Consider the following 14,052-nt stretch of genomic DNA (forward strand, 5'->3'; position numbering starts at 1 on the left):
TATGGTTCAGTCTTTTAAAAAGTAGGGTAGGGTATGGTGGTGCACACCTGTATTTCCAGCTACTTGGGAGGCTGAGGCGGGAGGATCACTTGAGCCCAGGAGTGGAAGGCTGCAGTGAGCCGTACCTCGCCACTGGTCTCCAGCCTGTGCCACACAGTGAGTCTCTGTCTCCTAAAAAAAAAAAAAAAAAAAAAGGAAATGTGTGGGGTATACTTAATTCCTTAATTACCTGAATACCTCAGTCCCTGAAAATGTCAGAGTTTATAATCATGGCCTTAGGCAGGTGAGGTATTCAGCACAATACAGCTCTGAGCCTCGGTGTCTCGGGTGTGAAACAGGGACACAATTCCTGCCAAGCTCAAAAGGGGTCACTTGGGGGGCCCTTTAGTGAAGGACAAAAGGTTATGCTCACAAACAAGGGGTGAGGGTTGTTCCTGCCTGGGCCTGTTAGAAGCTGTTATGCGCAAGCCTCCAGACACTAGGGAAAGATTTCATCGTCATTTTTGCCTCTGGGGCCATATTCAAAATTCCCAGCATTTCTGGGCCTGTTACGGGGGTTTCAGTACCAGCTGGGTGAGGCTGGCAGCCCTGCCCCCTCTAGCCTGGATGCTGTGGGCTGTGTGACCTTGTGGGGTGGGCGGGGCAGGGGGTGGGGTGCAGCCCTCAGCGCCCCTTCTTCTCTCTTCTCCAGGAGTGGTATGAGGAGCATGCCAGGGAGCAGGAGCAGCAGCGACAGCTCAGCAGCAGCACAGCCCCCGCCGCCCAGCAGCCCCCAGGCAGCCGCCAGCGCTCCCAGACCATTACCTAGCCCAGCGCCCGAAAGCCGTCTCTTCTATGCAATAACACAATAGTATTACTCTACTGCGATGTACGGAACTGCGGTGTGTGTACACATACTCATGTATATGCACATATTTATATACAGGAAGAAAGAAGACAGACAAGATGGGGCTTGGTTTATAACCACCTTGCTCTGTCTTCCTTAACTCCAGAAGCCAGTTTGGTGAGGGGTGGGGTGCGGCCACCAGGTCTGAGCTCTTCCTACTGTGGAAGGCTCCAGAAGCCCCTTCACAAGGAGACTCCTCACCTGGATCCAGTCGACTGCGGGGCTTGCCCCCGTGTGGGCTGGCCTCCATCGGCCACGTCCAAAGCTGTCACTGCTACTGCTTCAGGCTCATGTCCCCCCGACCTGATGGCGTGCCCGCCCCCTCTCCCTGCGGCCCATGCCACAGGTTTCTGTGTTTTGCTTTAGGGACAGAACCACTTAGGAAGGAAAGAACTCCCGGTCTCCAGGGTGGTATTTCAGTGTCTATGATAATGTCGCGCAACACCTCTTCAGGGACCAGTGCCCAGGATCTAATGGGAAGTGGAATTGGGGCGACTGTGCCCATGTGGTCAGAGCTCAGTTAGCCAGTGCCGGGCGGCCACCGATGACACTGAGCAATCTCCTCCCTTGGCTCTGCAAGCCCCCCACCCAGCCTTCTCTGGCTTAATCCTTGTCGGCGAAAACCCCTCCACAGTGGCCTCCTTGGGGACCCAGACCCCGGAGGAAGGGGCATGAGGCAGGAAGTGGGGCCGATGTCTGCAACCCAGACCACTTCATGCAATGGGCTCTTGACCAAATCCCCTTTTTTGTGATTTACCCGTTCAAGCAAAACAACGTTTTAGTTAATTAAGGATTGTGCTAAAGCCGATACCAGGTCCTTTACACATGTGCAGTAGGAACAGGAGCGAACAGCACAGAGAGACGCTCCCTGTGGGACGCAGCAGCCCCGTGGCCCTGGCCCAGTTCCCAGCCACCCTCCCTGGCTCTGCTCACACCAGAGATTTCCGTAGCAGGAGCGGTTGGTGCAGAAGTAGGTTCAGATGAACCTCAGTTAATGTCGCCACCCCCCACCCCCCCACCGTGGTACCCTGTAGGAGCCCTGTATGACATCTGAGCGTGGTGGAGGTAGGAGGGTTGCCAGCTGCAGTGACCCTGCCACAGAGGCAGGGTCAGTGCAGAGGTCGCTTTGGTTCCACTTCCCTGGGCCAGAGAACGGAACACAGCACAGGTTCTGCAGCAGGAGCCGCAGTGGCAGGATGGAGGGTGCGGAGGGCAAGGAGTGCACTGCTGGGCATTCCTGGCCAGCCCCGGCCCTCTGGTGCCTGCTTCCTGTGACTTCAGAAGGCAGGTGGACAGAGGCTCCCTCTGGCCTTGTCCTTTTCCCAGCCACAGAACGGGCAGGGTGGCACCTGACCCCAGGGGAGCAGTACCTGGTTCCCCCAACCCCTCCTCCCAACCACCTCCAAGGCCAAGCTGGGTCCCATAGCCAGCACGGCATGGCTGTCCCCTTCCCCCCTTCCCAGGTCAGGGGAGTTGGACAAGTGGCAGGTGTTTGTTTTTAAAGCACAGCCCTTTGGGAAAGCAACACATTATTGAGAATCACTGTGATTCCCCCGGGAGTCAGACTGGCTTTGTCCTCTTCCTCTCTGGAGGGCCATGGGCCATCACCGGGAGCTCCACATCGAGCCCCAGGCCAGAACCCCCTCCCTTTCACAGAGAGGGAACTTTATTGCACAATTGGGTGCCTTTTAGCTTTTGTGTGTTGAAATGGGCATTTTGGAAGCAAGGGTCAGGGAACAGCTTCTAAAGGTGTGAGTCTCTGACCTGAGCATCTGGGCCTCGCCTTGGCCCTTCCTCCCCAGGGGTGGAAACCTGGAGGGGCCAGCAGCGCCCCGGGGTCTGCCCAGGGGAGTCGAGACCCCCAGGTGGGAGGGCCTATTCCAGGAGGAGTGGGATCTCGGCCCTGTCCAGAGCGAGTTAATGTGTCCATCGGCCCAACCCTGTCCTGAGAAAGGACCTGGTTTTGGCCAGGACCCAACAAATGCCCAATGGCAGCAGTGTCAACAGACGAGAGTCCACCCAGGCTGGATGCCCTTGTCATTGAGGTTAGGGCCAGGTTATGCCTGGCCCCACCCAGCAGGGAGTTGGGGTCCCCCCACAGGCTGTGAGCTCTGTGGGCCCTGGGATGTGATCTAGCTCAGATGCCCTCTCGTCTTTGATGTCACAGTTGAGTGCACGCAAGTGGCACCCGCTGCTGGCCAGGGGCACAGCCTGGTGGTGGCGGCAGTAGAACTGTGCCCCTCCTCAGCTCCTCGCTGCCCCTCCCACAGCCCCAGCCTTACTCCACCATGCGGACAATCATTTTGTACGGATCACGGGAGCAATGCTGTACGGTTTTGTACATTGGTGGTTTGTTTCCTAGAAAACCCACTGTGTCTCTGGATTTCTAGCATATTAAAGAGCCTCTGCTTTGTAAACATGGCTGCTGCCTCTTGACTTCTGTGGCTTTGGGTATTGTCGGGAGAGTGGACCCATCCAAGGCCATGGCCATTCCTGATCCTGCCTCAGCCCCACCCCGAGGCTCACTGGCCCCAGGTGAGGAAGAACTGGTAAAAGTTGGGGGTGTCATTTTCTCTACACTTGAAATTTTGAGTTTTTTTTTTTTATTTGGAAAAGAGACAGTTGAATCCCTTTACCAGCATAAGGCAGTCAGGCAAACCTAAGAGTTGCTTATTTCGGTAACATAAGGCGGGGTCACTGCATGACAGCAAGAAGGCACGAGGTCCCCTCATCTGTCCTTTCCCAGCTCGCAGGCCTTGGAACCCCGCCCAGGGCTCCCCCTGAGGGAGGCACAGGCACAGTCCTACTGACTCCTGCTTGGCAGCTGGAGGAGCCCAGGTTCCAGCACAAAGGAGTCTGTGGACAGTCAGGGGCAGAATCCTGGAGGGAACGCCTGTGCCATGTGGCAGCTGCTGGCCTAGCAGTGCCTTGGGCTGGCGTCGTTTTGGGAGCAAGTGGGTTCGGTGAAGTGTATTGCCACGAATGGCACCCGCTGCTTTTGGCTTTATTAACATGGCAAGGAGAAATTCAAAATTAAGTATGTCTCGAATTCTGTTTCTGGCAGATGGTGCAGCTCTGGAGCTCAGCCCTCGGCAGCCTGATTCCCAGGGGTCCAAGCCACCCTCATTCTCTGAGTCAGGGTTGGGCAGCCACTTGTGTCCTGAGAAGGTGCCAGAAGGCCTGAAGCCCAGGCAAGGGGAACGGGCAGTGCCTGTGCCTCGGGGGTACCTCCAGCATGGCCTGGAACACACCCAGCCGTCCCCTTCCCCCAAACTCCAGCCCTTCTCAGAGGGGCTCTGGGGGTCATTCAAGGGGGACTTCTAGCTTCTCTCTGGAACCCTTTGTCCAGAGCAAAGCCCGGTTTCCAAGGTCCCCACGGCAAGGCTGTTGGGTGCTGGCAGCAAGAGGTACAGAGCAGTTCTCCCAGCTCACAGCAGTGACCTCAGATCTCCAGCAGCAAGGGCCGCACTCTCGTGCCCACAAGGGCCTTGCAGAAATGCTCCGGTCCCTGGGCCTCCCCCGGCAGCAGGGGTGGGGCTCCTGCCTGCAGTGAGGCCACAGCACTAAGCGGCTTCAGTCACATGCTTTTCAGGTGAATCACTCCAAATTCAGTGAGGAGGGCCACGACAAGGAAGTTCAGGTAGAAGAGGAGCAGGCAGAAGCCGTAGACTCTGCTGAGCTGGAAGCACTGCAATGGGACTGAGACCAGGGAGAAGACGAGGCTGAGCCCCAGGGCACCTGCCAGGACCCACACCAGCAGTCCGTCTGGCTCCAGCTGTGGAAGAATGAGGGGAGAGAGGCTGAGTCACTGCCTGTCACAGGCCCCGCCCCGTCTGTGGCCAACACAACAATGCAGCCTTAACAACAATGCAGCCTGAACAACAATGCACCCTCAACAACAATGCACCCTCAACAACAATGCAGCCTCAACAACAATGCAGCCTCAACAATGCAGCCTCAACAATGCACCCTCAACAAAATGCACCCTCAACAACAATGCAGCCTCAACAATGCAGCCTCAACAATGCACCCTCAACAACAATGCACCCTCAACAATGCAGCCACAACAATGCACCCTCAACAATGCAGCCTCAACAGCAATGCACCCTCAACAGCAATGCACCCTCAACAACAATGCAGCCTCAACAACAATGCACCCTCAACAACAATGCACCCTCAACAATGCACCCTCAACAACAATGCAATCTCAGCTGAGCACAGTGGCTCATGCCTGTAATTCCAGCACTTTGGGAGGCTGAGACAGGTGGATCACCTGAGGTCAGGAGTTCGAGACCAGCCTGGCCAATACAGTGAAACCCTGTATCTACTAAAAATACAAAAATTAGCCAGACATGGCGGTGTGCTACTGGGGAAGCTGAGGCAGGAGAATCACTTGAACTCAGGAGGCAGAGGTTGCAGTAAGCCGACATCATGCTACTGTACTCCAGCTTGGGTGATGGAGTAAGACTCTGTCTCAAAAAATAAATAAATAAAATAACAAGAACAACAATGCAGCCTCAACAATGTTTGAGGGCACCAGCTGGGGGCCAGTTAAGGAAGACTGGCCTGCAGCAGCCCGGCCTGCCCTGTGGGATGGCAGGCCCCACCCTAAAGTTACCCAGACGTGGCCCCAGAAGTTTCCAGACGCAGAAACAGCAGGGAAAGGGAACCTTCTTTTCCAACTTCAGCCAGGTCCACCTGCCTGGGTGCCTCTCCCCTGCCTCGAGTCAGATGTCATTATAATTCCCTCTGTTTTTAACGCTGAACTCTAGTCAATGTCATGCACAAGCGGATGTTCACCACTTACTATGAAGTGCATCAAGAATCAACATGGATGCGTTAGGCCGGGCAGGGTGGCTCAAGCCTGTAATCCCAACACTTTGGGAGGCCAAAGCGCGCAGATCACTTGAAGTCAGGAGTTTGAGACCAGCCTGACCAACACGGTGAAACCCCGTCTCTATTAAAAATACCAAAATTAGCCAGGTGTGGTGGTACGTGCCTATAATCCCAGCTACTCGGGAGGCTGAGGCAGGAGAATCACTTGAACCTGGGAGGTGGAGGCTGCAGCGAGCCAAGATTGCACCACTGCACTCCAGCCTGGGTGACAGAGCAAAACTCCATCTCAAAAAAAAAAAAAAAAAAAAAAAAAAGAAAAGAATAGATGGAGGCATGGACAGACAGGCATGGACAAACAGACAACAAAGCAAAGGCAGCCAAATGTAAACAGTAGAGTCTGGGTGGCAGGAATATGTGTGTCTATCATACAAGTCTTTTAACTCTTCTATGTTTGAGTTTTCATAATAATATGGAAAAAATCTTTATAAGGCTTTTTTTTTTTTTTCTGACATGGAGTCTCACTCTTGTCACCCAGGCTGGAGTGCAATGGCGCAATCTCAGCTCACAGCAACCTCTACCTCCCAGGTTCAAGTGATTCTCCTGCCTCAGCCTCCCGAGTAGCTGGGATTACAGGTGTCTGCCACCACGTCTGGCTAATTTTTTGTATTTTTAGTAGAGATGGGGTTTCATCATGTTGGCCAGACTGTTCTCGAACTCCTGACCTCAAGTGATCCGCCCACCGTGGCCTCCCAAAGTGCTGGGATTACATATGTGAGCCACCACACCCAGCCCATAAGGTTTTTGAAGAAATGGCAGCTATAGGTATCTACTGAGTGCCTGCTCTATGCCAGCCGTTGTGCGAAGGGCCTAACAGGCACTGTCGTCTTTGATCTAACAATAGTCTTGTATGGTGGGTACTACGATGGACTCCATTCTACAGATGAGGAAACCAAGACTCTCAGACTTGACTGACTTGTCCAAGGTGCTCAGCAGCACTGGGCCTGGCACCTCTGCCTGACTCTGAACTTTGGAGGATGCCGCCTTCTGGGTGAAGGAGGGGATGGATGAATGATAAAGGAGTGGCGGCAGAAATGAACGAGCGAGAGCCAAAGTGTCAGGCACAAGATAGGGGGAGGAGCTGACAGCATTCCCGTTCTCTAGAACTGGGGAGGAGCCTGCAGATTTCAGCTGCAGGTTTTTATATGTGTAGTAGATAAGCAGTGCCCCACCCCCAACAAATTCACGCCCATCCAAAGCTCAGCATGTGGCCTTACTTGAAATAGGGTCTTTGCAATATAATAAGCTAAGGGTTTCAAGATACAATCATCTTGGACTTAGGGTGGCCCCTAAATCCAATGACTCATGTCTCCATAAGAAGAGAGAGATGGCCATGGGAACACAGAGGCAGAGACTGCAGCGATGGGCCCACTGGGCAAGGAACATCAGGAGCCACCAGCAGCTGGAAGAGGCGAGGAAGGATCCTCCCCTGGAGCTTGGAGGTGGCACTGCCCAGCTGACACCCTGATTGCAGACTTTTGGCCTCCAAAACTGGGAAAGACTCAATTTCTGCTGTTGTCAGCCCCCTGGTTTGTGGTCATTTATGGCAGCACTAGGGAACTAACACTATCTATGGTATACATATCACACATGGTTGCTGACATATTTTCAAGCAGTACAGAAGAGTAAAAGGGATTGAAATGTCCCCTCCCCACTTCTCTTCCTTCCACATTTAGCAGGCATCCAACACGCAGTGAAGACGACATGAGGTACTGTGTGGGGTGTTTCTAGGCACCGTGGCGTTTCATCTTCCCAGCCACCTGCATCCTTCTCATCTCCAACCCACAGATGAAGAAACTGACAGAGTAAGTGACAGAGCCCAAATCTAAGTGCAAGCTCTTAACCAATGCCTATCCTCCTGCCCCATGGGGTGCCATATTACACACACCTGTGGACACACACACCTCTAGACATGTAAATCAATTCTGAAAACAGAGATGGGACCGTATAATAGGTAAGTGTTTCAAAGCGACTTGTGGTTTTCAACCAGCGGTACACCATAGACATCCTTCCATGTTGATGTCTCATGCCATTTAACGGCAGGAGCATTTCCTAAACTCAGCACAAAGGCCGTGGACACGCGCGCGCACAGACACACACACACACACACATTTCCTAAACTCAGCACAAAGGTGGTAGACACACACACACACTTCCTAAACTCAGCACAAACGCGGTAGACACACATACACACACACTTCCTAAACTCAGCACAAAGGCGGTAGACACACACACACACTTCCTAAACTCAGCACAAAGGCGGTGGACACACACACACACACACTTCCTAAACTCAGCACAAAGGCGGTGGACACACACACACACACATTTCCTAAACTCAGCACAAAGGCGGTGGAGACACACACACACACACACTTCCTGAACTCAGCACAAAGGCGGTGGACACACATATTTCCTAAACTCAGCACAAAGGCAGTGGAGACACACACACACACACACTTCCTAAACTCAGCACAAAGGCGGTGGAGACACACACACACATTTCCTAAACTCAGCACAGAGGCTGTGGAGACACACACACACACACACACACTTCCTAAACTCAGCAACAAAGGCGGTGGACACACATATTTCCTAAACTCAGCACAAAGGCAGTGGACACACACACACACACACACACACACACACACACTTCCTAAACTCAGCACAAAGGCGGTGGAGACACACACACACATTTCCTAAACTCAGCACAAAGGCTGTGGAGACACACACACACACACACACACACACTTCCTAAACTCAGCAACAAAGGCGGTGGACACACACATTTCCTAAACTCAGCACAAAGGCGGTGGAGACACACAGACACACACACACACACACTTCCTAAGCTCAGCACAAAGGCGGTGGACACACACATTTCCTAAACTCAGCACAAAGGCAGTGGACAGACACACACACATACACTCACGGGAGAAAAGAGGAAATAGGTCCCCTGAGGAGCCAACCCTAAAGCCTCATTACCTGGAACTGCCCTAGAATCTATTATGAAAGGGAACCTATTAAACCCATAAAGAGGGTTAACAAAGTTTGCAGAGGGTGTTTACCTTTCAGAAAAGAAAATTTCAAGCCCTAAGTAGCCGTTTGCTTGTGGGCATGGCCAGTGTGAAAGAACCGCCCTGCCCCCGGCTAACAGGCTCTGCCGAGAGCCTATTCAACAACTCAGTGCCTTGTGCCTCTGGGAGAAACGGGTGACTTTATTCAGCTTCATAACACTCAAAGTGAGGCTTAAAACCAACCCCCAGGCCATCTCTTCCTCCCCAGCCTACGTCTTCCTTGCTGAGTCTCTGGACTCAAGTCCTCCAGAATAGAGATGCAGGGATGGGACTGCCAGCGGCTCAGGGGTCCCATCTGCCTCGCATGCACAGGGTTTTGTTTGCATGCGAGGCAGATTTTCAAATAGAAAAAAATTCACCTAGGAATCTTGATTTCTTCTCTAGAGGACCTGGAATATCTGGCCACATGCTACCCACCCAAATCACCCACACATCTCTGTCACCTCCCCTGTGGGCAGTGCTGGGATATGGTGCTCAGCCCGGCCCTTCCACCTGCGTGCTTATCCAGGAAACTCAGCTGGTGTCATCAATCTCATTTTATAGGGGAGGAAATTGAGGCCCAGAGATGCCCTAACTCCATTTTTTTTTTTCTTTTTTTCTGAGATGAAGTCTCATTCTGTCGCCCAGGCTGGAGTGCAGTGGCACGATCTCGGCTCACTGTGACCTCCACCTCCTGGGTTCAAGTGATTCCCCTGCCTCAGCCTCCCAAGTAGCTGAGATTACAGGTGTGCACCACCACACCTGGCTAATTTTTGTATTTTTAGTAGAGATGGGGTTCACCATGTTGGCCAGGCTGGTCTCAAACTCCTGACCTCAAGTGATCCTCCGCCTCAGTCTCCCAAAGTGCTGGGATTACAGGCATGAGCTACCACACCCGGCCAAGATGTCCTAGCTCACTCAAAGTCATACAGCCAGGGACTTAAGTGATGGGACCCAGATCCAAAGCCAGGGCCTTCCTGCCCCTTCCCCGTCAAGCTACATCTTGGTTATATACACTTGTAAACTTACAAGGAATACTCACCTTCACCTCTGTGTGGCTCCGGGAGATCTGGAGCAGGCAGCCCAGCCCTACGCCCACGAGGATGTCTGCAGCCCAGCTCAGGAAGCTTTGCTGGAATGGCCTGCACATAACCCAATCACATAGCCTGTTCCTCCTACTGTGTTCATCCCCAGGGCTTGGGATGCCACTGCAAGAATGAACTTGGGCCAGGCGCAGTGGCTCATGCCTGTAATCCCAGCACTTTGGGAGGCCGAGGCAGGAGGATCACTAGAGGCCAGGAGTTTGAGACCAGCCTCGGCAACAGAGTGAGATCCGTCTCAAAAAAAAATTTGGTGGGGGTTGGAGGTAGAGAAGTGCAGTGGTGTGAACACGGCTCACTGCAGCCTTGACCTCCTAGGCTTAGTGATTCTCCCACCTCAACCTCCCAAGTAGCTGGGATCACAGGCGTACGCCACCACACCTGGCTAATTTTTTAATTTTTTTGTAGAGACGGGGTCTTGCTATGTTGCCCAGACAAATCTCAAATCCCTGGGCTCAAGTGATGCTCGTGCCTCAGGCTCCCAAAGTGCTGGGGTTACAGGTATGAACCACCGTGCACAGACTTACAAAAAAATGAATTTACTTGGCTTTCTTTACGATCTATGCCCAACTCCCCCAAACACCCTATCTGAGGAGACCCTATCTGTTTAGGCCTTTAAGAAGATGGGTGTTGAGTAAGTGTTGCAGTCAGTCTCTAAGGATCGAACACCTTAGGGTGCCAGGAATGCTTGGCGCATGTAAGCACTCAATAGGTGGGGAAACCGAGGCCAGGAGAGATGAAGGGACTGCCCCCAGTCCCTAGAGGGAACTGGTGATGGTGTGTGGGCCGAGACCATCTCTAGGGGTCGTTCGTTCAGGGCTCCCTCCTTCCCAGCCAACCTGGGAGGTCAGGCGAGGCCACAGCCCGAAAGCCAGGAGTAGGCCTCAGTGGGCGCAAAAGGGCCACCAAGGGCCCTGCTCAGCCTGGGAGTTAAAAGGGCAGGCATCACGTTCTCCGCAGTTAGCCTGTTTTGCCAGTCACCTGCTCACACCGCAGCCCCTAGTGAGGCTCTGTCATCGTGGAGCCTGGAGAGCAGCCCTTCAGGCACTTTGTTTCTTTAGCAGCCAACAATATCCACTACTGGCCGAATGCCTGCCGTGTGCCGGGCACTGTCTGGAACCCACAACCATCTGGTTTCAAAGCTCTTTCTCTTCATAGCCCCAGGCTGGCTATATCCGTCTTTTCTATATAGACCAAAAGTTGGCAAACATCAGCCCTCCGGCCAAATTTGGCCCACTAACTGCTTTTATAAATAAAGTTTTATTGGAACAGAGCCATGGCCATTCACTTATGCATTGTCTGTGCCTGTTTCTGCACTATAGCAGCAGAGTTGAGTAGCTGCAAAACCACCTGCATGGCCCCCAAAGTCTAAAATATTTATTCTTTGGGCCAGGTGTGGTGGCTCATGCCTGTAATCCCAGCACTTGGAGGCTGAGGCTGGCAGATCACTTGAGGTCAGGAGTTTGAGAACAGCCTGGCCAACATAGTGAAACCCTGTCTCTACTAAAAATACAAAAATTAGCTGGGCGTGGTAGGGGCGCCTGTAGTCCCAGCTACTCAGGAGGCTGAGGAGGCTGAGGCAGAATTGCTTGAACCCGGGAGGCAGAAATTGCAATGAGCCAAGATCACGCCACCGCACTCCAGCCTGGGCAACCAAGCCAGACTCCGTACCCCCACCAAAAAAAAAAAAAAAAAAAAAAAAAAGAATTCTCTGGCCCTTTTAGAAAAAGTCTGCCAACCCCTAACATAGACCATGACATGTCGCTATGAGCAAGAGAGAGAGGGTCTTCCATAGGACACATAAGGTCATCCTGTGGGCACCTGCTTATCACAACACTCACTGTCCTAACAATAATAGCTGCTGTCTGCTAAGCCCTTACCAGGGGCCAAGAATTTCATTCACCTCACTGGATCCTTACAACACCCCTCGGAGGTTAGCACTCCCCAAATCCCTATTTTAAAGCCTTGGAGCCTGAGGCTCAGGCAGCCACATTACCTGCCCCAGGTGTTACACTGAGACCCAATCCCCAGGGTGGGGCACGGAGCACCCCCCACCCATGGCTGTGACACCAGTGCCAAGGCCAAGAACAGACCACAAAGGATACTGAAGATGATGCCGCCAAAGCAGGCAGAGAACGCCATCCGCGGGTAGCCCTGGCGAGCCAGCGTGAAATCTGAGAAGGCATCTGCGCAGGAACAAGAGGGGCCTGCAGTGGTGAGTCGCTTCCCCCACCCTCCCCGGTCATCCACGCCTTCATTCTCAACCACGGTCATTCAGGCAACAAACACAGATGGATGCCCATGTGTGCCTGGGCACTAGCTGGTGGGGTGCTGTGTGAGGGGGCACAGCATCTGGGAAGACACACTTCCCTCCTAAATTCCTTTACCCCACTCTTTCACACCAGGAACAACTTTGCAGGTGTGAAAAACGCAGCTACCAGCTGGGCACAGTGGCTCACACCTGTAATCCCAGCACTTTGAGAGGCCAAAATAGATGGATCACCTGAAGTCAGGAGTTCGAGACCAGCCTGGCCAACATGATGAAACCCTGTCTCTACTAAAAATACAAAAATTAGCCAGGCGTGGTGGTGGGCGCCTGTAATCCCAGCTACTCGGGAGGCTGAGGCAGGAGAATTGCTTGAACCTGGGAGGCAGAGGTTGCAGTGAGCCAAGATCACACCATTGCACTCCAGCCTGGGCGACAGAGCAAGCCTCCATCTTTAAAAAAAAAAAAAAAAAAAAAAAACCATGGCTACCAATTTTTCAAAGTCTCATCTGCTGTTAACATGCACAACACCTCCACGTGAATAAGAAGAAGGTGCTCAAAAAGGTAAGTGGGCCTTTTTGGGCTCAAAAAGGTAAGGTGCTCAAAAAGGTTAGTGGGAGGAGGGGCTAGATTTCAGCTCCCTCATCCTCTTGTCTGGATGCTCTGGAGCAGTGCATAACCTGGCCAACCACACCTGGCTGCTACAGCTAGGGAATGGTGTATGTATGTAAGTGTGAATGCCTGCATGTCACACACCTGTGTACACATCAAGCATGGCCGGCTGCAATGGGCTCAATGTCCTGCCTGAACTCTGGGAGCCACTGAGCATCCCCGCATCAGAGGGTGGGGAAGCGGCAGGGGCCTCTATAGTTTCTTGGTCCAACTGCAGTCAGGGCCATCTCATCCCAATGCTGGCCACTCCACAGTGACAGGGGACACTGCACAGGTGCAGAGGACAGACACCCTGGACACTCCTGCCCAGATGCGACTCTGGCTGGGGGAGGAAAGAGCTAAGATGTGGCTGCCCTCACCCCCACTCAACCCCACCCGGCCCTGAGTCACCTCCAATGCTGTTCCCCCAGGCCAGCAGCGTGAGCCCCAGCACAGTGTTGCTCAGCCGGAAGACCACGCCCAGGGACCGCAAGATGTTCACCACCTCTGTGGCGGCTGCGTTGATCCACAGGGCGCTGGTCAGAAAGCCCAGGAAAGCGAAGAGCTGTGGAGGGAATGGTTTGCTGTGGGACCAAGGCCAGCCCCAACAGGGACACAGCCTCAGTTCCTCACCTGTGAAACGGGATGATAACAGTATCTACCTCATGAGCTTATCATGAGTATAAAACACGTTACTATACGCATTGGTGCCTGTGCATAGTTAGTGCTCAATAAAACATGAGTTCAATATTATTTTCTTTTTTCCTTAATAAACTCCCTTTCAGGCTGGGCATGGTGGCTCACGCCTGTAATCGCAGCACTTTGGGAGGCTGAGGCGGGCAGATCACCCGAGGTCAGGAGTTCGAGACCAACCTGGCCAACATGGTGAAACCTTGTCTCTACTAAAAATACAAAAATTAGTCGGGCTGGTGTTGCACACCTGTAATCCCAACTACTCGAGAGGCTGAGGTGGGAGAATCGCTTGAACCCGGGAGGCAGAAGTTGCAGTGAGCCTAGATCGTGCCAGTGTACTCTAGCCTGGGCGACTGAGTGAGACTCTTGTCTCAAAAAAAGAAAAACAAAAAAACCTCCCTTTCATATACTAAAAAAAATTATTATTTTGTCTGGAAAGGGTTCCTTATCACTTTCATCAGATTTCCAGTCTATGAACCAAATACCACCCATCATCCCAATAAGTAT

At 52.8% G+C, this 14,052-nt stretch overlaps 2 protein-coding genes across 8 annotated transcripts in view; one reads left to right on the forward strand and one right to left on the reverse strand.

The window, feature by feature from the left end:
• TPCN1 (two pore segment channel 1) overlaps window positions 1-3,303 on the forward strand; it is a 77,037-nt gene extending 73,734 nt beyond the window's left edge. For all 4 annotated transcript variants that reach the window (XM_054527633.2, XM_063712256.1, XM_024256416.3 and 1 more), the window contains one exon: window positions 692-3,303. In XM_054527633.2, the coding sequence (XP_054383608.1) occupies window positions 692-808 (117 nt within the window). In that variant the 3' untranslated portion in view covers window positions 809-3,303. The remainder of the gene's footprint in view (window positions 1-691) is intronic.
• A 169-nt stretch (window positions 3,304-3,472) lies between these two features.
• Window positions 3,473-14,052, reverse strand: part of SLC8B1 (solute carrier family 8 member B1) — a 37,475-nt gene continuing 26,895 nt past the window's right edge. For all 4 annotated transcript variants that reach the window (XM_054527637.1, XM_054527636.2, XM_063712257.1 and 1 more), the window contains 4 exons: window positions 13,264-13,417; window positions 12,041-12,121; window positions 9,878-9,942; window positions 3,473-4,661 (listed from right to left, as the gene is read on the reverse strand). In XM_054527637.1, the coding sequence (XP_054383612.1) occupies window positions 4,464-4,661; window positions 9,878-9,942; window positions 12,041-12,121; window positions 13,264-13,417 (498 nt within the window). In that variant the 3' untranslated portion in view covers window positions 3,473-4,463. The remainder of the gene's footprint in view (window positions 4,662-9,877; window positions 9,943-12,040; window positions 12,122-13,263; window positions 13,418-14,052) is intronic.

The sequence above is a fragment of the Pongo abelii genome, chromosome 10 (assembly GCF_028885655.2).
Source record: "Pongo abelii isolate AG06213 chromosome 10, NHGRI_mPonAbe1-v2.0_pri, whole genome shotgun sequence".
Taxonomy (NCBI): domain Eukaryota; kingdom Metazoa; phylum Chordata; class Mammalia; order Primates; family Hominidae; genus Pongo; species Pongo abelii.